The sequence below is a fragment of the Mustela erminea genome, chromosome 6, assembly GCF_009829155.1.
Source record: "Mustela erminea isolate mMusErm1 chromosome 6, mMusErm1.Pri, whole genome shotgun sequence".
NCBI lineage: Eukaryota > Metazoa > Chordata > Mammalia > Carnivora > Mustelidae > Mustela > Mustela erminea.
The window spans coordinates 73,595,518-73,623,050 of NC_045619.1; the positions used below are offsets into that span (position 1 = coordinate 73,595,518).

At 36.9% G+C, this 27,533-nt stretch overlaps 1 protein-coding gene across 8 annotated transcripts in view; it reads left to right on the plus strand.

Annotated features, from left to right (window-relative positions):
- Positions 1-457: 457 nt before the first annotated feature.
- Positions 458-27,533, plus strand: part of DNM1L (dynamin 1 like) — a 48,611-nt gene continuing 21,535 nt past the window's right edge. For 3 of the 8 annotated variants that reach the window (XM_032349958.1, XM_032349959.1, XM_032349962.1), the window contains exons 1-5: positions 478-693; positions 19,295-19,442; positions 24,112-24,158; positions 24,559-24,630; positions 27,220-27,306. In XM_032349958.1, coding sequence (XP_032205849.1) covers positions 592-693; positions 19,295-19,442; positions 24,112-24,158; positions 24,559-24,630; positions 27,220-27,306 — 456 coding nt within the window. In that variant the 5' untranslated portion in view covers positions 478-591. Of the gene's footprint in view, positions 694-19,294; positions 19,443-22,664; positions 22,704-24,111; positions 24,159-24,558; positions 24,631-27,219; positions 27,307-27,533 lie in introns of all 8 variants that reach the window. The other 5 variants (XM_032349963.1, XM_032349964.1, XM_032349960.1 and 2 more) reach the window with 3 other exon arrangements.

A 27,533-nucleotide genomic window follows, 5' to 3' on the forward strand; every position in this document is an offset into this window, starting at 1 on the left:
TTTTGCAAAATAGCACCCCACGCCTTCTGTAGTATCACTCTACAGATCCTGTGTATTTGATTGGGGAGCCTGAGGCATCAGCTATCCTTTTAAGATTCTTCAGCCCTCCCTCTTTAAGCAAGCGACCCCATAAGGAAATGACATCTTGGATAATCAAGATATTCCGCTCTAGTTAACACACATTTATATCCGGCATTTTCACACCAGTTAGGGCCCTGATACATAAGAGATACATAAATGTATCTCTTCCCTCCTGCTCTCTGGGCCTCGCTCCCTAGTCTTTTGACAGGTGCGGGTGAACCATGTCAGAGCTCTCAGCTCTCCGCCCGCCTGGCGCCGCTCAGCCTTCTGGACGTCGTAGGCCTCGGTGTCCCTCCGACGCGGGACTACAACTCCCGGCAGACTTTGTTCCTCTCCACCTTCCTCTTAGCGCGCGGCCTGCCGGGAGGGGGCAGGTAGCGGGCGGGCGGGGTCCAATGGGTGCCGGCTCCCGAGGAGAGGGCGGAGGAGAGGAGGAAGGAGGCGGACTCTGGGCCCCGGCCCCATTCATTGCCGCGGCCGGGCGGGCGAGGGTCCCGTGTTTTCGGAGTCATGGAGGCGCTAATTCCTGTTATCAACAAGCTCCAGGATGTCTTCAACACGGTGGGCGCCGACATCATCCAGTTGCCTCAGATCGTTGTGGTGGGAACGCAGGTAAGAGACGAGGGCGGCGTCCGCCCAGGCCAGAGTCCTGGGCGTGGGCCTGGTGGGGGCTGCGGCAGCGCCCGCTCCCAGCTGGCCTTTGCTGCCTGTAGGGAGAGGGCGTTGCTGGGGGTGCCGGGGCTCCCCGGGCTCTGCCGCGCCTTCCCGCCTCAGGCTGCGTTGCTTCGGGCCTGGGAATCCGGGCCCGGTCCGGAGACGAGGGGCGGAGCCGGCGCAGCGGGCCCGGCGGGTCCCGGGGGCGGGCTAGGGGAGGGACCGGCCGGCGGGCTGAACTGGAGTCCGCGGGGACCGGGCGCGGCTTGCCCAGCGGGCCGCTGCTTGCAAGGGCACCTGGGGGACGCGCGGGGCACGCGGGGCCACAGTGGGCTTGTGGTGGGCCAGCCAGCCCTTCCTCGGTTGGTTTTAGGGCGACAAGGTTTTTTTTTATTCCTCTGCTTGCTCAGGGGCTGCGGAGTCAGTTTTGGAACCGCGGGGTCGGGACTGAGAAGGCCGCAGCTGTGTGGCACCAGAGTGTTTTCCTGCAGTGCAATCCGTTCTGGTTCCGGGAACGCCGAAGCAGTTACAAAAAAACAAAAAGCAACAAAACAAACACAAAACACAAAAAATCCAACCCACCCCGAAACTACCTGTACCTGGGTTTGAGGAAGGAATAACCAGTTTTTCTGAGTAGGCTGTGTTTTTTTTTCTTTCATCTAAAGTGGGCATCAAGGTTCTCTGGTCTATCCATTTTGTGTCTCATAGATAACATAATTTTTAATGGTTTTTTTAATTTTTATTTTTTATTATTGCCTATTTTTTATTTTTTTATGCAGAAATGTTGAAGAAATAAATTAATTCTAAAGTGACAGAAGTATAAGTTTCATTTTCTCTGCCTGCTGCTTTTCTTAGTTTAAAAAGACTCCTAGGACTTTTATTAGAGTTCAGAGGAACGCATTTTAGAGATTACTTGGTATATTGATTTTAAGTGTTTTCATTTCTTAATGATCTTTTCTATTTTACTTGGTTTACTTTTTTTCTGTTGCTACATCTTGTTACAGTATTTTAGTGTAGAGTATAATTATGAGAGAGAATACTATAGTATATTCAAACACTGGAGAGCTGGGAAACTGTAGACATCTTGCACTCTTTCTTGCATTTAAATATAGTAATAGAAATTATTTCAGAAACATATTTGCTTGGTCTGCTGTAGGATTGGTACAGATTCTGGTCTTTCCTGCCTACATATATTGTAGTTCTTGTAACTCCGTATTTGTAGTGATCGGACACTAAATCATCAGTATAATATTGTGAGCAGTATTTTTGTTTAGCATGTTTTGTTTACTGCTGTATTCTTGTTCCTAGCTCTGGAACAGTCTGGGGTATGTAGTGAGTGCTCTATAAATACTTTGAATGAATGACTGTTGCTGGCTGTAACAGATAATATTTTTAAAACACTGGGACTTCTATCATCAAAACGGATCTGCTTTTGAAAATAGAATTAAAGGAGGTGAAATAAATCTTCTTTGGTAGTAATTTGGAAATGTTTCCTGTCTGTGGACCAGAAACTTTCCATATACTTTTAAGAGATTCTCCATGCTTTTTAAGCTTGAAGCAGTAAAAGAATCAGGGCTATTGTGTATCAGCATAAATAGTTTAAAATCAAGAAGGATTTTTCTTACACAAAATTGAGTTTATTTCCGTGAGTAAACCTGTTGGCAGAATTAGGAAGGTCGGAGTGGAAAAGTTAAGATCTCACTGTTAGGAAAGTCGTTAATGTGTGCTAGCAAAAACCATCCTAGTAGTGATAGGTATATGCTGTGTCTGTATGTTGATGTTTGAAGTTACTCACAGGGGAAATTAGGTGTCATTGTTGTTTTAAGTATACTGTACATGAGGTTTGAACTTAAAACCCTGAGATCAAGAGTCACATGCTCTACTGACGGAGCCAGCCAGGCACCCAGGGAAATTAGTGTTTCAAAACTTGATTTAATGAAGTTTATCGCTGTGTATGTCTTTATTAGCTGAAATTCAATCCTTTATTATTCATGTACAGAAGAAATAAGATTACAAACACTTTTTTCCCATATTTTCCTTAGTATGTTGAAAATCTCTTTTACTTGAATATGAGTATATCACTACTTTTTCATCCATGCCATTAATGTTTTGTACATTTATACAGCACATGCATTACATTCATATTATGTCTGGAATTCATTTATTGTACAATAATGAATTCCAGACATAATAGGTGTTCTGACAGGTAAACTTCTCAGTAGTAGTGAAGATGTCTTCATAACACAGGTACACAATCGCTATCTTACACATTACCAGTATCTTAAATGGCTGTTGGTCCCATTTTATTGAACTTTTTAGAACTGTGATTTGCAAACTTAGTGTATGTAAGGATTAGTTTGAAAATAAGTTCCTGGATTCCATCCCCAGAGATTTTTGATTTTTTAAGTCTAAGTTGGGCTGGGCATCACAGGTGATTCTGATGCAGATGGTTCATAGATCTTAATTGAAAAGAATCTTAGTGTGTCTTTAATTTTAAAATGCACGGGACTAGAAAAGACAGGGAAGCTGAGCCTAAGGACCTGCTACCATCGAGTAGCATGTTCATCTTGGTGGCATTCTTGCTAATGTTTTAAATTTTGATTTTTAAAATGGCCCAAGTAATATTTCAAGCCTAGATTGTTGGAGGAATTGAGAGGGAAACATGTTCATAGCTGTAGATTACTCACAGCTTTTACGGTTTAGCTAAGTAGTTTTCTTATTTCCCTAGCTGAGAGCATCTGTGTGGAAAGCACTGAAGAGGGGAGAGAAAAGGTTGACACTTTTAGACCATGGTGTATTTTGTAGGTGGAGGAGATAAGACTTAAACTTGGGAAATTTGATCACTATTTTTTAAGTTGAGAATTAGAAGGGTGAGCCCTCCCAAGTATGTAATCTAAACCACCACCCAATATAGGAATCCCAGTACCCAAGACATTTACCTGAGATGCTGGCTCAGAGTTGCTAGTAGGGAAATTTTCACTTTACCTTTTATTTCAGTGATCTCAGCATTCCACCTTTAGTAATTCAAAAAGGAATCTTGGGTTTTAAATAACCAGTTTGCCAACCAGCCGTTTGTTTCTTTTTAATTTAACATTTAAAAAATGGAAAGATAATTCATATAACATAAAATTCACCCGTGTAAAATTCAGTTTTAGTATACTCCCAGGTTATGCCACCATCACCACTATCTAATTCCTGACTTTTTTTTTTTTTTTTAACAATTTTATTATGCAGGAGAGAATCTGTACCCATTAGCAGTCATTCCCCATTTCACCCTCCCGGCCTGTCCCCTGGTAACCACTAATCTATTTTCTGTCTCTATAGATTTGCCTGTTTTGGACTTTTTTTTTTTTTTTAATGATTTTATTTATTATTTGACAGAGAGAGACACAGTGAGAGGGGGAACACAAACAAGTGGGGGAGTAGGAGAGGGAGAAGCAGGCTTTCCACTGAGCAGGGAGCCGGATGCGGGTCTCTATCCCAGGATCCTGGGATCATGACCTGAGCTGAAGGCAGACGCTTAATGACTAAGCCATCCAGGTGCCCCTGTTCTGGACATTTCAGTATAAACAATCATACAATATGCGGCCATTTTTGTCTGGCTTCTTTTGCTCAACAGGTTTTTTAGGTTCATCCATGTATTTAACTTCATTACTTTTTATGGTTAGAATTCCATTGTGTAGATACGCCACAGTTTGATTATCCATTCATTATTGATGCATATTGGTTTTTCCCCCACTTTTTGGCTATGATGAATAATGCTGTGAATATTGTTTACAAGTTGTCCTGAGGACATGTTTTCAATTCTCTTGGGTATATACTTAGGAATAGAATTACTGGGTTGCTTGTTAACTCTTGTTTAAATTTGAGGAACTGCCACATTGTTTTTTGTTGTGGCTATTCCATTTTACATTTCCTCCATCAGTGTATGAGGGTTTCAGTTTCTGCACATCCTCCCCAACTGTTATTGTCTTTTTAAATTGGGACACCTGGGTGGCTCTGTCAGTTAAGTGTCTGCCTTTGGCCCAGGTCATGATCCCAGGATCCTGGGTTGGAGCCCCTCAACTCAGTGGGGGCTGCTTCTCCCTCTGCCCCTTCCCCCACTCATGTTTCTGTCTCCCTCTCATAAATAAACAAGATCTTTTTAAAAAGTGCTAAACTATTCTAGAATTCTTTATTTTAAAAAAAGCACACACATCCCCCTCTCCCACACTGCTATCTACATTTTAGGTCCTGAAGTCTTGCCCTTTCCTGCTGGATATACCTTCATTTGTCTTGCGTTCATAGAGGTGATGATTTCATTACATTTAGTAATTTCATGCTAGATACTGATCATAGTTTTCATTCGTATATTGATTTCTTGTGAATATTCTTAGGTGAACTTACATTTTTATTTTTTTCCTAGTTTCTTTATATAGCTCATGTGCTGCTTCTTTTTTTTAACTTAAAAATGAAGTGAAATTTGTATAACCTAAAACTTGGCATTCAGAGACACAGTTCACTGGCATTCAGTACATCCATGGTCTTGTGCAATCACCACCTCCTTCTAGGTCCAAAACCTTTTTGTCACCCAAAAAGAAAACTTCATACCTGTTAAGCAATGACTTCCTGTTTTTCATTGTCCTCTCCAGTCCTGGCAACCACCAGTCTTCTTTCCATCTTTGTGGACTTACCTATTCTGGATAGTTCATAGAAATGGAATTGTAAAATATGTGATTGGTTTATGTCTGGCTGCTTTCACTACAAATAAAAAGTTAAAAAAAATAAGAAAAATACATTTTAATCTATTATATTAATATCAAAGAATTAAGAGGCCTGTCTTATACAGTGAAAAATAAAAACTTAGTTAAAAACTGAATCAGTTTGGGGTAGTGTGTCATGAGTGAATATTTACTACATATTTCCAACTGATGTTGGATCTGATAGCTTTTTCAGATTTTTAAGGTTTTTTTTTTTTTTTTAAAGATTTTATTTGTCAGAGAGAGGGAGAGAGAGAGCGAGCGAGCGAGCACAGGCAGACAGAGTGACAGCCAGAGGCAGAGGGAGAAGCAATCTCCCTGCCGAACAAGGAGCCTGATGTGGGACTCGATCCCAGGACGCTGGGATCATGACCTGAGCTGAAGGCAGCCACTTAACCAACTGAGCCACCCAGGCATCCTGGATCTGATAGCTTTTTATCAGAGAGAAAAAGCTAAAAATATAATAAAGCCTTTTCAATGAAAGGGTCAGTCTCAAAATATAAATCCAAAGCACTATAAATTTTAAAACAGTACAATTTGGAAGAAACTAAAAGATGGTACTAAGACCAGGGACACAAATCTCTAATCAGGAAATACAGAGATAGTGAATCAATTTGGGGAATATGTGGGGATGAAAAAGCAGAAGCATTGCAGTGCCAAGTGAGCCATATTTTCAGAGCAAGCTGCCTGTGACTTGCCATACTGGAATTTCTGTAGCCACTCACCTTCCTGGAAAGAGTGTGACTATTGGGTATTTAAATCACTGGGAAAAACAAACACTGTTCCAGCCAGTTATTGAGGAAAGCCAACATTATTCGTAATAGGTAAAAATGAAAACTTATAAAAACACGTTTTGTTTGGTCTGTATGTGACTCTTTTGACATAATTTTTTGTAATTGAGATATAATTGGCATATAGCATTTTATTTCGTGAGTGCAGCATAATGATTTGATGTACATATATAGTGAATTGATCACCACAGTAAGTCTAGTTAATATTCATCACCACACATAGTTGCATTTTTTTCCTTATGAAAACTTAAAATTTACTGTCTTAGCAACTTTCATATAGAAATACAGTATTATTATCTATAGTCATCATACTGTGCATTATATTCCCAGGACTTACTTTATTGGGAGTTTGTACCTTTGACCACCTTCACCCATTTCACCTACCCCCAGCTTCTGACAGCCAGTAATCTGTTCTCTGTATCTGTGACTTCTTTTTTGCTTTTGTTTAGATTCCACATGAAAGTGAGATCATGTGGTATTTGTCTTCCTCTGACTTATTTCAGCTAGTGTAATGCTGTCAAGGTCCATCTGTTTTGTTCCAAATAGAAGAATTTTTCTTTTTTATGGCTGAATAGTGTTCTGTTGCACATGCATATATGTATTAGAGTAGTCTTTTAAGATCTTTTGTATTCGGTGGTAATAATTATAACATCTCCTCTTTTATTTCTGATTTTGAGTCCTCATTTTTGTTTTTGGTAAGCCTAGCTAAAGGTCTGTGTATTTTTTATCATTTCAAAACAACAGCTCTTGGTTTCATTGATTTTGTTTTGTTTTGTTTTGTTTTTAGACTCTATTTAATTTATATCTGCTTTGATCTTTGATCTGTTTTATTCCTTTCCTACTGATTTTGGGCTTAATTTAGTCTTCCTTTTCTAGTTCCTTGAGTTGTAAAGTTAGGTTGTTTATTTGAGATCTTTCTTGTTTGTTAATACAGGCATTTATCACTATTAGATTCTCTTTTAGAACTGATTGTGCTGCATCCTGTAAGTTTTGTTTTATCTTCATTTGTTTCAAGCTTTTTTTTTTTTTCTTTTTTCATCCATTGGTTGTTCAATGGCATGTTGTCTAATCTCCACATATTTACAGATTTTTCAGTCTTGTCATTGATTCCTGGTTTCATACCATTGTGGTTGGAAAAGATTTTTGATATTTCAGTATTCTTTTTCTTTTTTTTTAAAGATTTTATTTATTTACTTGAAAGAGAGATAGAGAGCACAAGTAAGCAGAGCAGCAGGCAGAGGGAGAAAGAGAAGCTCTCTGCTTAGCAGGGAGCCCGATGCGGGGCTCCAGCCCAGAACCCTGGAAATGACCTGAGCCAAAGGCAGCCGCTTAACCAACTGAGTCACCCAGGCGCCCCGCATTTCAGTATTCTTAAACTTATTAAGATTTGCTTTGTGGCCTGATATATGATCTATGCTAGAGAGTATTCCATGTGTGCTTGAGAATAATGCGTATTCTGTTAGTTTTGGATGGCATGTTCTCTGTATATCTCTTAAATCCATTTGGCCTAATGTGTTTTTTCTTTTTTCTTTTTTTTTAATTTTAAATCCAGTTCACTTAACATACAGTGTTAATATTAGTTTCAGGTGTACAATGTATTGATCCACAATTCTATACATTATTCAGCGCTCTTCATAAGTGTACTCTTAAACCCCTTCACTTATTTCACACGCCCACCCCAATCAGGTAACCATCAGTTTTCTATGGTTAAGAGTTTACATATGAGTAACATCGTGTGGTAGTTGTCTTTCTGACTTATTTCACTTAGCATTATACTTTCTAGATCAATCCATGTTACTATAAATGGCATGATTTCATTTTTATGGCTGAGTAATATTCCATAGTGTGTGTGTATGTATGTGTGTGTACCTATCTTTCCATCTTTCTGTCCATCTATCCTGTCTATACACACCACACCTTTATCCATTTATCAATCAGTGAAAACGGGCTGCTTCCATAATTTGGCTATTGTAAATAATGCTGCAAAAGTTGAAAGGGTGCATATGTCTTTTCAAATTAGAATTTTTGTATTTTTCAGGTAAGTACCCAGTAGTGGAATTACTGGATCATATGGTAATTCCATTTTCAATTTTTTGAGGACCCTCCATACTATTTTCCAAAGTGGCTGCACCAATTTGCATTTCCATCAACAGTGCACGAGGGTTCCTTTTTCTCCACATTCTTGTCAACACTAGTTGTTCCTTGTGTTATTAATTTTAGCTATTCTGACAGGAGTGAGGTGATATGTCATTGTGTTTTTGATTGGTATTTCCCTAATGAGTAGTGATGTTGAGCATCTTTTCCTGTGTCTGTTGGTCCTTCCTATGTCTTTGGAGAAATGTCTGTTCATGTCTTTTGCCCATTTTTAATTGGATTATTTGGGGGTTTTTTTGGTGTTGAGTTGTGTAAGTTCTTTTATATTTTGGATACTAACCCTTTATTGGGTATGTCATTTGCAACTATCATCTCCTATTCAGTAGATCAGCTTTTAGTTTTGTCAGTTGTTTGATTTGCTGTGCAGACTTTTTAATTTTGATATACTCCCAGTAGTTTATTTTTGTTTCCCTTGCCTTTGGAGACATGTCTAGAAAAATGTTCTGACACATGTCAAAGAAATTACTGCTCGTGCTCTCTTCTAGGATTTTTGTGGTTTCAGGTCTCACATTTAGGTCTTTAATCCGTTTTGAGTTTACTTTTGTGTGTGGTGTAAGAAAGTGGTCCAGTTTCATTCTTTTGCATGTAGCGGTCCAGTTTTCCTGGCACTATTTGTTGAAGAGATTGTCTTTTTTCCCATTGCATATTCTTGCCTCCTTTGCCAAAGATTAATTGACCAAGGCTCTCTATTCTATTCCATTGATCTATGTGTCTGTTTTTATGGCAGTACTATACTGTTTGGGTTAATGTAGCTTTGCAGTGTATCTTCAGATCTGGGATTGTGATAATCTCCAGTTTTTTTCTTCTTCTTCCACATTACTTTTGCTATTTGGGGTCTTTTGTGGTTCCATACAACTTTTATGATTATTTGTTCTAGTTCTGTGAAAAGTATTTTGATACGGATTTGCATTAAATCTGTAGATTGCTTTGGGTAGTATTTGTTTAGCAGTATTTGTTCTCCCAAGCCATGACCATGGAATATATTTCTCTTTTGTTTGTGTCATCTTTATTTTCTTTCATCAGTATTTTATAGTTTTCAGAATACAGGTCTCTCACGTCCTTGGTTACATTTATTCTTTGGTATTTTACTATTTTGGGTACAATTGTAAATGGGACTGCTTTCTTCATTTCTTTCTGCTGTTTCATTATTAGTGTATAGAAATGCAACAGATATCTGTATATTGACTTTGTATTCTGCAGCTTTCCTGAATTCATTTATCAGGTCTAGTAGTTTTTGAGGGGGGAGTCTTTAGGGTTTTCTATATAGAGAGTATCATGTAATCTGCCAATAATGAAAGTTTTACTTTTTCCTTGCCAATTTGAATGCCTTTTATTTCTTTTCTTGTCTGATTACTGTGGCTAGGACTTTGAGTATTATGTTGAATAAAAGTGGGGAGAGTGGACATTCTTATCTTCTTCCTGATCTTAGGAGAAAAGTTCAGTTTTTCCCCACTGAGGATGATGTTAGCTTTGGATTTTTCACATATGGCCTTTATTGTGTTGAGGTATGTGTCCTCTAAATCTGTTTAGTTGAATGGGTTTTTTTTTTTTTTTTTTTTGTAAAGGTTTTATTTATTTTGGAGAGTATGAGACAGGGGAGCAGAAGAGCAGAAAGGAGAGGGAGAGAGAGAATCTCAGGCAGCCTCCCCATTGAGCCTGGATCTCACAACCTTGAAATCATGACCTGAGCCAAAACCCAGAGTTGGTCGCTTAACCAACAGAGCCACCCAGGCGCCCTGGTGAATGGATTTTTTTTTTTTTACTTTGTTTAAATGCTCTTTCTGCATCTGTTAAAATGATCATGTGGTTCTCACCCTTTGTTTTGTTGATATGATATAGCACATTAATTGTTATGTGGATATCGAACCACCCTTGCATCTCAGGAATAAAGCCCACTTGATTGTAGCGAATGATTTTTTTTTCAGGATTTTACTTATTTGTCAGAGAGAGAGAGAGAGCACAAGCAGGGAGAGCGGCAGAAGGAGAAGCAGGCTTCTCATTGAGCAAGGAGCCTGATGTGGGACTGGATCCCAGGACCCTGGAGTCATGACCTGAGCTGAAAGCAGTTGCTTAACCTACTGAACCAACCAGGTGTCCTGTGAATGACTTTTTTAATGTATTGTTGGATTCAATTGGGTAATATTGGGGATTTTTACATCTATGTTCATCAAAGATATTGGCCTATAGTTTTCTTTTATTGTACTGTTTTATCTAGTTTTGATATCAGGGTAATGCTGGCTGGCCTCAGATAATGAAGTTAGAGAAGTTTTCCTTCCTTTTCTATTTTTGAATAGTTTGAGAAGAATAGGTATTAACTCTTCTTTACATGTTTAGTAGAATTCGCCTGTGAAGCCATCTAGTCCTGGGCTTTTATTTGTTGGGAATTTTTGGTTTTGTTTTTTTACCAACTCAATTTTGTTAGGAGTAATTGGTTAGTTCAAATTTTCTTTTCTTCTTGATTTCGTTTTAGAGGATTATATGTCTCTAGGAATTTATCCATTTATTCTACGTTGTCAATTTGCTGGCATATTAATTTTTTTCTTTTTTGGTATTTTTCTCACAATTCTTGTATTTCTGTGGTTCTTTCATTTCTGATTTTATTTATGTCCTCTTTTTTTTCTTGATGATTCTGGCTAAAAGCTTATCAATTTTGTTTTATTTTCAGAGAACTAGCTCTGGGTTTCATTGTTTGGGAGGGGTATTTTTTTATCAATCTATTTCATTTATTTGTGTTCTGCTCTTTATTATTTCCTTCCTTCTATTCACTCTGGGCTTTGTTCTTGTTCTAGTTATTTTAGGTGTAAGATTATTTGAAATTTTTCTTATTTCTTGGTGAGGTATGTATCACTGTAAATTTTCCTTTAAGAATTGTATTTTGCTGCATTAAAGATTTGGATTATTATGTTTGGGTTCTCATTTGTCTCCATGTATGTTTTGATTTCCTATTTGATTTCTTCATTGACCAGTTGGGTGATTATTACTATGTTGTTTAGCGTCCACTTGTTTTTGGTTTTTACCAGTTTTTTTTTTTTTTTGGTAATTCATTTTTAGTTTTATGCTTTTGTAGTCAGAAAAGATGCATATGATTTCAGTATTCTTAACTTTATTGAGACTTGTTTTTGTAGCCTAACATGTGGTATCAACAAAAAGTTTGTGTATTCTGTTTTTGGATGGAATGTTCTGTATATATTTAAGTCCATCTGGTCTAACATGTCATTCAAAGACACTGTTCTTTGGGGTGCCTGGGTGGCTCAGTTGGTTAAGTGTCCGACTCTTGATCTCAGCTCAGGTCTTGATTCACCTGGTTCACGTTCTTGATCTCAGAGTTGTGAGTTCAAGCCCCTGAACAAAGACACTGTTCCCTTTATTGAATGTCTGCCTGGATGATCTGTCCATTGATGTAAGTGGGGTCTTAAAGTCCTTTGTTATTATTGTATTACTAATTTTGTAATGGTAATAATACAAAATAATAGTTTTGTATTATTGTATTACTATTAATGTTTCCTTTTGTGTCTTTGCTTTATGTATTTTGGTGCTCCAAGTTTGGGTGTATAGATACTTAAAATTGTTGTATACTCCTGTGGGATTGACCTGTTTATCATTATGTAATGCCCTTCTTTGTCTCTTGTTAGAGTCTTTGTTTTAAAGTCCATTTTTGTCTGATAAAAGTATTGCTACTCCAGCTTTTTATTTTTTTTTCATTTCTGTTTGCATGGTATGTTGTATTCCATACTTTTTTTTTCAAGGTTTTATTTATTCATCTGACCTCTGTCAGATGAATAAATAAAAAGTAGGAGAGAGGCAGAAAGGCAGGCAGAGAGAGAAGGGGAAGCAGGCTCCCCGCTGAGCAGAGAGCCTGATGTGGGGCTCAATCCCAGCATCCCGGGATCATGACCTGAGCCAAAGGCAGAGGCTTTAACCCACTGAGCCACCCAGGTGCCCCTGTTGTATTCCATACTTTAGCTCAGTTTTTAGTGTATCTTTAGGTCTGAAGTGAGTTTCTTGTAGGCGTTACATAAACGAGTCTTTTTCTTTTTTTAATCCATTTCACTGCCCTCTGTCTTTTGGTTGGTGGAGCATTTAGTCTATTTACATTTAAGATAATTATTGATAGGTGTGTACTTTTTGCCATTTTGTTCATAGTTTTTTGTTTCTGTAGTTCTTCTCTCTTCCTTTTCTTTTCTCTTTCTCTCTTCCTATTTATTGATGACTTTCTGTAGTGTTATGCTTGATTTTCTTTTTCTTTATTTTCAGGTTTGTAGTTACCATGAGATTCATATGTAGGGTCCTAAGTATATAGCAGTCTGTATTAAGTTGATGGTCATTTAAATTTGAACACATTCAAAAAAACTTTTTTAGTTCCTACTCCATGTTTTATGTATATGTTAAATTTTACATCTTTTTTTCTTCGTAATTTTCTTATTTCTAATCACGCCCCCCTCTTATAGAAGTCACTTTTCAGTTTTTGTAAGGCCGGTTTAGTGGCAATGAACTTCTTTAATTTTTGTTTGAGAAACTGTTTTTTTATCTTTCCAGTTCTGAATGATAAGCTTGTCAGATATAGTATTTTTGGTTGTAGATTTTTTTTCCTTTTAGCCCTTTGAATATATCATGCCACTCTCTTCTGGCTGCAAAGTTTTTCCTAAAAAATCAGCTGATAGCCTTGTGAGGTTTTCCTTCTATGAAACTTTTTTCCTCTCCTGCTTTTTAAATTCTCTCTTTATCTAACTTTTGCTATTTATATTATGTTGTCTTGGTGTGGGCCTCTTGGGTTCATCTTTTTTGCAGCTCTTTGTGCTTCCTGAACTTGAATGTCTGTTTCTTTCCCTTCGTCAGGAAAGTTTTTAGCTATTATTTCTTCATATTGTTCTGCCCTTTCCCCCCTTCTCTTCTGGGATCCCTGTAATGTGAATGTTAATTCACTTGATGTTGTCCAAGAGATCCCTTAGCCTAATTCTCATCTTGAAAAATTCTTTTTTTCTTTTTGTTCTTCAGCTTGGATGCTTTCCATTACCCTGTTTTCCAAACTGCTAATCCAGTCTTTCGTATCCTCTTATGTGCTGTTGATTCTCTCTAGTGTATTTTCCATTTTAGTTAATATGTTCTTCAAATTTGATTACATCTTTTTAGCATTTACTACCTCTTTATTGAAGGTTTCATTGAGTTCTCCTACTCTTCTCTGTAGTCTGGTGAACGTCTTTATGATCATTATTTTATTTTACTTTTAAAGATTTTATTTTTTTTTATTTTTATTTATTTATTTTTTTAAAGATTATTTATTTATTTATTTGACAGACAGAGATCACAGGTAGGCAGAGAGGCAAGCAGAGAGAGAGGAGGAAGCAGGCTCCCCGCTGAGCAGAGAGCCCGATGCGGGGCTCGATCCCAGGACTCTGGGATCATGACCTGAGCCGAAGGCAGAGGCTTTAACCCACTGAGCCACCCAGGCGCCCCTAAAGATTTTATTTTTTTATTAATTATTAATATTTATTATTTGACAGAGAGAGTTAGGGAACACAAGTATGGGGAGTGGGAGAGAGAAAAGCAGGCTCCCCTCTGAGCAGGAAGCCTGATGTGGAGCTCAATCCCAAGACCCTTGGATGATGACCCAAGCTGGAGGCAGTTGCTTAACAACTGAGCAACCCAGGTGCCCCTCTGATTGTTATTTTAAACTCTTTATCAGGCATATTGCTTATCTCTGCTTCATTTAGGTTTTTTTTTTTTTTTTCTGAGGTTTTGTTCTGTTTTGTTTGGAGCATATTCTTTGGTCTCCCATTTTGCTTGACTTTATTTGTTTCCATGAATTGGGTGGGACAGCTACTTCTCTTAAACTTGAAGTGTGGTCTTGGGTATAATCATCCCCTGTGTAGACTCTGTGTGCTTGGTGACTTTGGCTGACTGGAGCAGTTTCTGGAGTGCGGCCCTGGGGCACTCTGTGCTGGGGCCTCCCTGGTGAAGTGGCCAGCACAAGGAATTGGGCATCGGCCTGGTGATCCAGGGGCCTTCCACTCGGAGGGTATTCTGGCAGCACAGTTGAAGATGAAGGGCGTGCAATGTTGGGCGTCCCAGGTCTTTCCCTACAGAGGGCACCCTGGTAGGGCAGCTAAAGCTGAAGTGGATATGAGCTGGTCCTTGGGTTCTCCATACAGAGGGCGCCCTGGCAGGATTGCTGAAGCTAAAGTGGTTACAAGCTGGTATGTCTGGAGGTATTTAGTGCAGGGGGTGCCCTGGCAGGGTGACTAGAGCCAAGGCTTGGTGGGCCAGGGTGTCCTGGAGCACCCTGTGCAGAGGGTGCCCTGTCAGGGTGACTGCAGATAAGATGCGGTGCAAGCCAGGGGATCTGGAGTGCTATATTCAGGGGACTCCTTGGTGGGGTGGCTGGAACCTGAGGCAGCATGGGCCAGGGGTTCCTGGGGTGCTCCATGCAGGGGGTCCCTTGGCAGAGTGGCTGGATCCAGGCAGGTGTGAGCCAGGTAGTCCTAGAGTACTCTGTGCCAGGGGTGTGCCCTTGCAAGTGATGTGGGCCTGTGGTGTTCTGGGTTACTTGGTGCCTGTGTTACCTTGACATGACAGCTGGAGCTGTAGTGAGTGCTGACCAAGGGTGTTTTGATTTGTGCCACACTGGTGCTGTCTCGATGGCATGGCTATAGCTGATGTGGACTAGAGACCCAGTACTCTCTGAGGTGGTAGATTGGCTCTGGCACCTGGAACTCTGTTCCCAAATGCACTATCAAGGTGAAAGGTTAATGTAAACTGTGGCACTTGCCAGCTCCTCCAATCTGGAGAGAGTCCCAGTAGTTCCCCCCCTATTTGGTGGTTGTGTGGCTGGATCTTTTATATACTAATTGCTTTAATATTATTTCTTAAGTAATTAATTTTTAAATTTCTTACCACTAGATTCAATATTAGCTGTGACTTTATTGTAGATATTTTTTATTAAGCTAAGAAAATTTCTTTCTATTCCTAGTTTACTGAGAATTTTTTTTTTAACGATTTTACCCATTTTTATTTGAGAGAGAGATAGCAAGAGATAGAGAATGAGCAAGGAGGAAAGGGAGAATCCGGTACCCAACTGAGCAGGGAGCGCTCTGTCAGGCTCGACTCCAGGACCCCGGGATCATGACCCAAGCCAAAGGCAGTTGCCTAACTGACAAAGCCACCCAGGTACCCCTACTAATTGCTTTATAGACCACAGTTTTTTGTTTGTTTGTTTGTTTTATGTCTTTCCTCTGTGCCCCTTCATACTATTCTTCCCTACTGCAGTTCACAGTGTTGGGGGTAGAGGTTCCTTTCCTTATGATGTCTGGTTTCTTCATCTCTCTTGCCATTTTCTGTGTGGCCTCTCTGTGTTTTGTGGTGTAGAAGCTACTTAGACAGAAGTGCTGTATAATTAGGTATAGATTTGGTGTGTGTGTGGAGGAGGTGAGTTCAGCATCTTAAATTGCTATCTTGGATGGGACTCTTGTTTATTGTCACTTTTTAAATTTATGGTATTTAATTGTGGTTTTATTATATCTCCTTGATGAGTTGGAGCATCTTAACTTTTCTCTCGTCCTTTTGTGGTTCTGTTTTTGTGAATTTCTGTTCCTATCTCAGCTCATTCTTTTTTTTTAAATTTTTTTATTTTTATCTATTGGACAGACGGAGATCACAAGTAGGTGAGAAGCAGGCAGAGAGAGAGGAGGAAGCAGCTCCCTGCTGAGCAGAGAGCCTGATGCGGGACTCGATCCCAGGACCCTGGGATCATGACCTGAGCTGAAGGCAGAGGCTTTAACCCACTGAGCCACCCAGGCATTCCTCAGCCCGTTATTTTCTATTAGCTTATTCATCTTTTTTCTTACTGATTTGTAGAAGTTGCTTTTGCATTTTACTTACTAGTACTTTGTCAGTAATAGGAATCAGAAATATTTTCCTCTTAATTTTTTTTGTATGAGTAAAAGAAATTACAATTTTACTCTAGATAATTATCAGTTTTTTTCTCTAGTTTTTACATTTTATGTATTAGGGAGTCAGGAAGGTATACCTTAATATTCTCTAGTACTTTTTAAACTTTGTAATTCATTTGGAAATTTTTCTCCTTTTTTTTTTTTCACAGCTTTATTGAGATGTTGTTTATATACCATAAAGTTCACCCACTTGAACTGTATAATCAGTGTTTTTTAGCATGTCTATAGAGTTGTGCAACCGTCACCGTAATGTAGTTTTAGGTATTTCGTCATTCTAAAAAGAAACCTTGTATCCATTAGAGGTCCCTCCCCATTTCCCTCCATCCCCAGTGCTTGGTAGCCACTTAATCCACTTTCTTGCCTGTTCTGGACATTTCATATAAACAGGATCAAATATTTTTCTGATGACTTCTTTCATTTAGCATAATGTTTTTGAGGTTCATCCATGTTGTAGCATGTGTCAGTACTTTGTTTCTTTTCATGACTGAATAATGTAAAAAAAATGTATAATACTAAGTATTATACATGTGGGGCTTAATCGCAGGAGTCTGAGATCATGAACAGAGCTGAAAGTGAGAGTTGGACATTAAAAATAAGGGTAAGAAATAGTTGTAAAACGAATTTGACAGAAGCTAACATTGAAAAGAGGCAGAGAAGATCCAACATATGTATAATGGGAGTGCTGCACACCACCCCCCCAATAAAGCTAGTAGGGGAACAGATACTAAAAATTTAGCTGAATTAAAAACAGATTTGGAATTCCGTTTTGAAAAAGCACAACACATACCTGAGAACACTGACACGGAAAGACCAACCTTGAGATATAACGTAGTCTAGTAAATTATTGGACTTTAAAGGAAAAATAAAAAGCCCTCAGACATGTAGGCAAGAATTCACGATGTCTCTTAGAAGGAAAATCAGATTTTTGCCATATCTTTCAAAAGTAACTGTTCAGGAGAGAAAATATATTTATGAGAAGATTTATGAGAGAAGACACAATTTATTGTGGAAATTTTATGTCTTAAGATATTCAAGAGTGTATGAACCCAAGATTTTATATATAATCAAGCTGATTTTCAGGTATAAAAGTCCCAAAGTGTTACATAAATGTTAGAATTTGAAGAATATTGCTTCTATTAGCCCTCCTGAGGAACCTACTGAGAACATGCTTCAGAGAATCAAAATGACTATGTATTATTTGTTAATTTGCTGTCCTTTAAAAGTATTGTATCTATGTTAAGTTTCCTGAGTGTCCTCATTGGATATGATTATATAGAAGAATGCCCTTGTGAATGTTCTTAGAGTTAGATATGCTACAAATATTTAGGAATGAAGTGTCATTATATATATATATATATATATAAAATATATATATATTTATGAGATCTATATCTATATCATAGATTATAGATACATTGATATATCTATATCATAGATATATCTAGATATATATATATAATTATATATACATATAATATATATAATTCTCAAAGAGAACAAGAAGTGGGTGTGTGAAATAGACATAAACAGACATAAAGCACATGTCAAAAATTAATTGGTGCATCTTTGTTAAGATATGAAACTCCACTGTTAATATTCTCAAAACTCTTGTGGCTTTGAAATTTTCAAAATAAAAAGGGGAAATATTCAAAACAGAAAATGAAACGCATGGATAAACAGTTTTATAAAACTAATAAGAAACATAAAATGCCAGCATTTGAACAATCACTGAAAAATACAGAAGGCCTTTAAACAAAATGATCCTTGACTTTAGTAATAAAGGAATGTAAATTTAAATGAGTTGTCACTGTTCATATATCAAAGTAGCAAAGGTTAAGGAAAGTGATAATTCCAGTGCTGTTGGGGGTGCAGCAAATTGCATGGGAAGTATAGCTTGGTTCCTGCCATTCTGTGTGCAGTCTGACAGTGTGTGAATACTTAAAATCTCTGTGCTCTTTAATCACAGCCATTTCATTTAATGTATAAAACTGATAATATGTGAGTAAGGTTATATGTATAAAGCATGTGCACTGCAGTGTTCTTAATAGCAAAAACCACTTAAATGTCCAAGTCAATGTTTAGCTTTACAAACAGTAGAATACTACTTAACTTTTAAATGCAGAAATTAGTATATTGATATGGAATATTGTCCATGATTGCTACATTAAAAATAAAAGCAGGTTATAAAACTACCCCATTTAAATTAATATGTTCTCATAGGCATAATGTTACATACCAGTATTATACAGGTTTTGAAAACCTGGTTGGGAGAGTATCGAAAAAGGTGGGAAAATTTTAGGAGAGTGGGACTTTATTTTTTAAATTTTGGCCGGGGGGTGGGGGTCGTGGGACTTTATTTATTTATTTTTAAAGATTTTATTTATTTGACAGAGAGAGAAATAGCAAGAGAGGGAATACAAGCAGGGGGAAGCGGGAGAGGGAGAAGCAGGCTTCCCGCTGAGCAGAGAGCCCGATGTGCGGCTTGATTCCAGAGCCCTGGTATCATGACCTGAGCGGAAGGCAATGCTTAATGACTGAGCCACCCAGGCGACCTGAGAGTGGAATTTTAATATTCTCTTTTTTTAATTATAAAGAAATAAAGCTCATATAATAGAAAATGTAACTGAACTTTAATTTTATTTAAACATTTTTGCAATAATTTTTCCTTTAATTTCTTTGTATGGTGCTTTGTTAGTATAGTTTTATTGAGTTATAAAAAAAAATCTGTAGGAGGACACCTGGTTGGCTCAGTTGGTTAAGCATCTGCCTTGGCTTGGGTCAAGATCCCAGCGTCCTGGAATTGAGCTTTGTGTGGGCTCTCTGCTTAGCGGGGAACCTGCTTTTCCCTTTCCCTCTGTCTTCCTGCTCCCCGGCCCCCCAACACTTTCTGTGGAGAAACTAATTTTGCTCTTGTGTATTTTGTTTTCAGAGCAGTGGAAAGAGCTCAGTGCTAGAAAGCCTAGTGGGGAGGGACCTGCTTCCCAGAGGCACTGGTATTGTCACCCGGAGACCTCTCATTCTGCAACTAGTCCATGTTTCACCCGAAGATAAGCGAAAAACAACGGGAGAAGAAAATGGTAAATTTTAGAATTGAAATAAAAATTGTTTAAAAATTATTCATTTTTGCTTGAAAAATTTGCTTAAAAATACATGAATTGATTAGACAAATCAGTGGCTATAACAAAAGCAGGAGTCCTGTAAAGAGAAGTGGAATGCGTCATTTCTCTTGTGAAAAAAGCGTTTTGTTTTGTTTTTTTGAGGACCGTGAGTAGATTTGTTTGGAATAGTACCTTTTTGGTAATTCCCCTTATTAGTAAGCTGTCATTAATGCTTAGGGAGGATTTAGTGAGGTACTGGGTAAATAGGAATCAATTATTTTAAAGAAAAAGTTTTTGTGTCTTTTGGAGTGTTTTAATAATAAGTAAGTTTTTTTCCCTAGTGTTTAAAACAATGTTTTTATTTTTTAACTTTGAATTAGAAACTTAATCTAGGTTTTAGTTCAGAGATTTTTAAATACAATTAAAATGACTTTGCTTTTCAGTATAACAGTGTTATCTCACCTTCCCTTTTCTGGTCTTACCATGTACTTGCTAATTTTGAATCTTTTGCCCTTTAAGCTAATAAAATATTATTTTTAGAAAGAGTTTGGTTATTTTATTTTATTTTTTTTTTGCAATCTTTCTCTTGCCAAGCCTTGCCTGCATAGCACATACTATTCTGATTTTTCAGATCCACCCATTCCTGCAATAGTAAATGTGGATTATTAAGATAGGAAAATATACACTGTCCTTTATTGCAGTCCTTCTTTGGTTAAACTGAAAATATTTTGAGAAATGCTAGGTCTATAAATGGATATTAAATTGCTTATTAAGAATATGTCCTATTTATATTAGTGAGGTTGGAATGTTTGTTGCAAATAATATATTTTATCTTCTTCAGTTTGTAGCTCAGACTTTCTGTCTTATTTATAAAACTATAAAATGCTCTAATGAATACATTTGCAGTAGTGTACCATGTTTGTTGCTTTTCTGCAGAGATCTGTTTACAATGCACTTTCATTCTATTTCTTAGATTCTGATCTAAGAAGGGATGATAGTATTGATGAAATTGAAGTTACTTTAATTTGTATTTTATTTTTCCATTTTTATAGGAGCGTTGGTGATGATAGCCTGATTTTTTTTTTTTAATATTTTATTTATTTATTTGACAGAGAAATCACAAGTAGGCAGAGAGGCAGGCAGAGAGAGAGAGAGAGGAGGAAGCAGGCTCCCTGCTGAGCAGAGAGCCCGATGCGGGACTCGATCCCAGGACCCTGAGATCATGACCTGAGCCGAAGGCAGCGGCTTAACCTACTGAGCCACCCAGGCGCCCCTGATTTTTTTTTTTTTTTAAGGAAGTAAAAAAAACCCTATTGTGATGTAGAAAGTTAATCACTGAAGCAGGTTAATGAAGTTGTAGGTGTTAACAAGTAATATTTTTGGATAAATTGCCAGAGGACATGTAAGAGCCTCTTAATTATATTAGTTAGTGTCTTGATGTATTATTTATCACTTTGCATTTCTGTAATATTTCTGTATTATTGAAATTTAGAGCCTTGAACTTAGTCGTTTTGTAGTAACCTATGGTTCATTTCAGCTTTATACATATAGAATAACACTTAAAATTTCATTCCCACTAAGTTATGTCTTCACATCAACCAAATACCTTAAACTTTAAGGAACCATATGGCGTTAATTAGGTCTCTTTCTTTTAACTTTTTATTTTTTCAGTCACCATGAAAAGGGCAGATGATAGATATCATGCCTTTCAGAAACTGTTGGCAGAGCTGGGCAGTGTTTTGAGAAAAGGGTGTACATTTCAGCTACAGAAGTGTCAGTTCCTCAGTATCTCTGCTTGTATGTTCACTGTATTTTGTTGGATGTGTCTTTTCTTGGTGGTGGTCAGCAAATCTGCATATCTTAACCTCTCTATATATATTTTCAAAGCTTAGTGCTTATATTTTACATAAAACGTAAAACCTCATTTAAAATGACAACTCAGCTACCCAGAACACAAAATAGATTAAATAAGTTTTGAGTATTAAATTTCATATGTCCTATTAATAACTAGCATAGTTCCTTAGTGTCTCACCAGAGTCTCTTTATCCTCAGTATGAACAGTCTACCTTATCATAAATCATTGTAACCCAGAGAAAATCAGAAACAATGAAGCAGATAAACAGTTAGCCACAAGAGTATGAACTTCCTCCAGTCTGATAACCAGAGGGGAGAGAGGGAGGAAAACATAACCAGATGGAAAATTCAAAAAAGAAAAAATCAGTCTCTAATCATTTTGTATAGAGATTTATAGCCTCAGAGGGCTTTGCTATATGAGAGAGGCCTACATTATCAATAATAGGTTTGTTTAAGAGCAGTGTGTTTTAGGATGACATGGAGTAGTATAACCCATTTTAGATACAGCTCCATCAAAACTGAATAAAATAAAGTATTTTAATGTTTAATAAGCATAATTTAGTTATCAGGAAATTTTATTCTATGTTGAGTCCTTCATTCTGCCAACCAGATAGGATAATTGAGGTGTCAGTCTATTGAATTTCTTAGCTTGCACCCCCTATTGCCAATGTAAAAGAATTTTCTGAAAAAAGTCTTACAAAACATACTCATGCTGTTTTAGAGTAAGATGATTATCTTTCATATATTTTAAGAAATAAATCAAGCTCTCCTCAGATTTCTTTTTAGGCAAAATCCAGAAGTAGCATGCTGATTAAAGACCAAAATTGTTTGTGTTCTTTTAAATCCAGTATATATTTCAAAGAACATAATAATCCCTTACATAGCTCAATCTTTGTGAATAGGGTAAATGCTTGTATATATTTACTTTCGAGGTGTTGAAAGATGCATTGGGTATGCTTTGTAGCTTTTTTTGTACCAGGCCATTTATCTTCTCTCATAGTCATAGATAGCAAGTATATCAAATATTTAAGGCAAATTTTTGAAGAGTGAATTAATTTTAATCCAGTTGTGTTAGAACTAGAAACCAGAGGTAACACAATTAGTTGTAATGGAAAATAACAGTAAGTTATGACACATAGTATGCTTCATTTATATCACTTAAAATCTCTACATCCCTTTAATAATAATTAATAATAGTGGGATTACAGTTGTAAAGTTTGAATAATTGAATGCTCTGTGCATTTGAAATGTGTTCAGGTTTCTGCACATTTGATTTTTTAAAAAGGTTTAAAATATTAGGGATAAGCACTAAACTTCTCATTCTGTACTGTTTCTCTTTAACTACAGACCCTGCTACATGGAAAAACTCAAGACACCTTTCTAAAGGTTTCCTTTATCCATTTGTTTTTGACCCTTCTTTTTCTAGTATGCCTGCATGTGTGCTTATGTACTCTTACAGGCTGTGTGCATTATTTTTCTTCCATTTTTATTTGCCTATCTACATTGATTGCAGGTGGTTCTTGTTACCTCTTGGCATTGCATCAGAATACAGGCTTTTTTTGGTGGTGAATGTAATTTATTTTATTTTTATTTTTAAGAACATGCTTGTTAAGCCAGGCCTCTTGTATATGATAAGGTAAATTAAAAGCACCCCTTTGGTATGTAGTACTTGCCTCTGTGAGTTCTGTTCACCTAGATTACTCCTGTCCTCCAATGAGACTTCTTGGAAGAAGGTACTAAGCTTCAAGTAGGTGAGCATTTTACTTGCAAAAAGGATCCAGTTTTATTTGCCTTATTTCCACCAAAGAAATAAGTTTTTCTTCAATATTTATTTGAAAATCTTTTAGTCATTTTTATTTTGATTTCAGTGGCTGATAATGCATTATTCATAAACTCATTAAGACATTTAAAACTCTAAATTTGGTGAAAGCAAAATAACTGTGCTTAGGGAAGGCAGTTAGGTTAGCTTTGTACAATTAAACACGTCTAGTTTCTCTGAGAAAACTAGAATAAAACTTGCTCGCCAAGATTTAGACCACTTGAAACAGGGCCTACAGTGAATATATTTTCCTTTTTTTTCAGCAAGTGCAGGAAGAACAGACCTATTACTGGAAAACTTCATGGAGAGTAGCATCTCTACAATAGTTATGCTAGAGTCGTCTGTCCCACCGTCCTTCCCAACACACACTCATTTCATTTCTTTCTAACGTTCACTTCCAAGGGGGGGACATTTACCTTTGAAAATGCATATGAATCACAGAATGCACTACTGACGGAGCTCTTTAAAGGAATACCAAGTTGTAACTTACAGGTAGCCAGTAGGAAACCAAATTTTAAAAAAGTGGATTTAATAGCTATTTCATTCACATATTACAAACTTTGACCTTATGTGTGTAAACCTATTATGTGTGTTTTTCGCATTACTCAGTAGGATTTAGTTTTTCTTTTAGCCATTTGCTTGAGTTACTTTCATCATATTAACTGCTTATGTGTAAGATACTTAAAAACAAAGCATATACTTTTGCTATGATATAGTTACATACAAAATATGAAGTGAACAATTTTATTTGTAGGATCTAGATTTCAAAAGGAAGACCTGTGAGTAACTGAAAATAGTCACTGCTTGAAATACAGGATACAGTTTTTAAAATATGAAAGTACAATTTAGTAGATCTTAAAATACTGCTTGTCAGTGGCAAAATAGAAACAAGTGATAATTATGTTGCCTTTTTGAACTCCTGAGATAAAAAAGTAGTTCCCATAGTTTCCAATAAATGGAGTTTTTCTTTTTCAGGGGTTGAAGCAGAAGAATGGGGTAAATTTCTTCACACCAAAAATAAGGTAATTGATCACACAAGAATATTATGAAGAAAAAACATTTTTGAAAAATTTACAAGTACTTGGTAATTTAGTTCCTTATCATTGGTGGTGTGGTATATTACCTTGAAGCCACTGCTCCTTGTAAAGTAAATTTTCCCTTAGTAACATTTCTAACCATAGCACTTTATTTGGAAAACACATTAAGTTGAGCTTTATTGTAATTTGGAAATTAACTTTTGTGGGATCAGGCAGCTTTGAAAAACTCATATAAAACTCCTTGGCTCAGAAAATATGTGTTTATGTTAGAATTTACTAATTCTCTGAAGCAGACTCATAGACTTCTTTGAAATTTATTAACCCCTCGCTTAAAAACTGTTGAGCTTGCTATGAGTGTTGTGCTTTTTGTTTCAATAATTTCTAGCTTTACACGGATTTTGATGAAATTCGACAAGAAATTGAAAATGAAACAGAAAGGATTTCAGGAAATAATAAGGTAGGCATCTTTTAGAGTTGGAACATATAAATGTCAGTAAATATATCATTGAGATTCTTCTTTTTTGTTCGTTTTTTTTAAGATTTTATTTATTTATTTGACAGAGACACAGCGAGAGAGGGAATACAAGCAGGGGGAGTGGGAGAGGGAAAAACAGCCTTCCACCCGCTGAGCAGGGAGCCTGATGCGGGGCTCGATCCCAGGATCCTGGGATCCTGACCTGAGCTGAAGGCAGATGCTTAATGACTAAGCCACCCAGGTGCCCCTCATTGAGAGTATTCTGTATATAATGTATGATGAGCATTGTAAATTCCTAGTCCTGGTATTTGAAACTAATGGAGGTTTTCACAAATATGTAAAAACCTTACTTAAAATCCCATTTGTTTCTTAGAGCTTATATATACTATAAGATATTTCATTTAGATGTTTATTCTTAATCTTATGATATATATACCACTTGTATAATTTTTCTATTTAATACTGCTACAATAAGTTATCTTCTTCTGATAGACTGTACTCTAACTCAAGAGGGATTATATAACTTCTGAGATTTTGAAGAGCTCTCTTTCTTACCTGAGTAAGGCTAGATTCACTTAGGAAAGCAGAGAGAGGTTTTTTTCAGTGAAATTAAAAACTAACATTAACTACTGAATTGTTTTCCTGTTTTCTAATACTGTGAGAATTTAAACTAGATTAGGTATTCAATATGCCATTAATCTTGACACCAGGCACTGTCACTGCTTCCTGTAAATGCTTCTCTCTTCTCTCCTGGTTTATTCTTGCTAACTTTCTCTCTGTTCCCTTCCTTAAAAATTTTTTTTAAACCTCCATTCTTGTATTATCCAGAGGCCATTTAATCCCACAAGTGGGCCCTAGCCCAATATTAATATTCAACAAATATTCATTGAGCCCTTTTATCTCCCAGATGCTGTGCTGGAGAGGTTGTCCTGACAAAAAGGCATTTTGGGAGCCATATCAGTTCTTTATGCCTAGTCAGGATATTTATCTCTTTGACCAACTAAGCTTTATTCATTATTAAACTGGTAACCTTCAAGTTGCTGCTGCTGCTACCATACTTTCTTGAATTTCTAGTAATATGTTGTATAGAAGAAGCAGAAAAAGTGTAAGGGACTAGATTATATTGTCCTTAGTCCTGTAATTGTATTGGGGATAATCTTGACTTTGGAGATGTTGTTAATCATAATACCAGTCTGAATTCTTTCCTGCATTCCCATGAATTTACTGAATTTAGGAATTTTACAGTGCTTGCTTTGGCAGCACATATAATAAAATAGAAATTTTACATAGGGCTAGAATTTAGAGTGGATGTGACTACCTCCACTACTTTGCTTTCAGAAGGGAAAGTTTTAGTTACACTAAACTGAATGTCATGAAGGATTGAGTCTATATACCAATTAGATGTTTAATTTATGGTGGGGATGTGATATACTTACCTAGCAGGTTTTCTTACCCACAGTGTCCAAAAGATGAGAAGTCCCTTACCCCCAAATCTGTGAAAAGTCTCTCCTTTCCTAAGTCATGTTTGTAATGAAGTAAATGATACTTTGATCTTATGTAAGTAATTTTATATGTATAAATATCTAAATGAATTCCTATGCCTAACATAAAGCCCTGAAAGATTTAAAATATTGGTGAGATTGGAATTTTAAAGGCATTTGAACAAAGCTTTGTATTGGACATGAAAGGGAATACCTGAGAAGTACACATACCTGAGTAGGTATGCTGAGTATAAGCATATGACTTTGGAACATTGGTGTATTTGAAATAGAAAAGTAGTTCAGAGTAATCTAATAGAACTCAGAGTAAAAGATGTTCTAAAAAAGCCTTCTGGGAAATTAGAATTTTCACTGGGTTAATGAAAGAAGATTCAAGGTGTAGGTAAGATGAGATGACGTTTTCAAGGATAAAGAAGGGCAGGGCACGTGCAAAGAGAAGTTATGTATATTTTCTGTGTGCCTTTTTACTTATAGCTGGCTCAGCTTTAAAACTTGTAGAGGGCCAGTGGTGAAGAGAAGGTGATCTGGATAATAATCTCAGTCTGGAGAGAAAATAGAGGTATCTCTCACTATCCAGATTCTCTCTACTTGAATTCAGAGATCTAAGATATGGATAAATTTTTCAGGGAATCTCTTAAAATACACACTTTTGCTACTTCATATTCAAAGATTAGGAGCCAGGTTGATTTGGATAACTTGTTATCCCATGCCTCACTGTCTACTCCAGAATGTCGGAAATTTGGATAATGATGTAGTTTTCTTTTTGTTAAGCACTAAGTCTGTTAAACATATTTAAGAAGTTGTGTCTGTTTAGAATCAAGAGAAAAGCATGTGAAGTAATGCAGGGGAAATAAATTTTGTGTATTAATGATAGAATTGGATAAAATTATCACCTGCTATGCGGCTGTCTGTCTTGTGTTTCATCAGGTTTTGATTACTGAAATGTTTATGGTTTAATTCATATGTAAAAACTTCTAGTGTCTGTCTACTTGAAATGTGGTGTACTTTAGCATTTATATTTCACCTAAATTTTAATGTGCTTTTAACATGGTATTTTAAAACTTATTTTTAGGGAGTAAGCCCTGAGCCAATTCATCTTAAGATTTTTTCACCCAATGTTGTCAATCTGACACTTGTGGATTTGCCAGGAATGACCAAGGTAAAGATTAGTTGTTACTCATTGTGCATTTGGTCATGTTTGTTTTCAGTTGTGGTGGTTTTTGCTTGACCTCATATGAGAATAGTCAGCTTTCTTTTTTCCCCAGTCAACTTGGTCTATTAGCTCCATTCCCTTCTCCTTGAAACACTTTCTTTACTTGGCTTCCAGGATACCAGGTTTCTCTCCAGTCTCACTGGCCATTCCTTCTCTCTCTTTTGCTGGTTTCT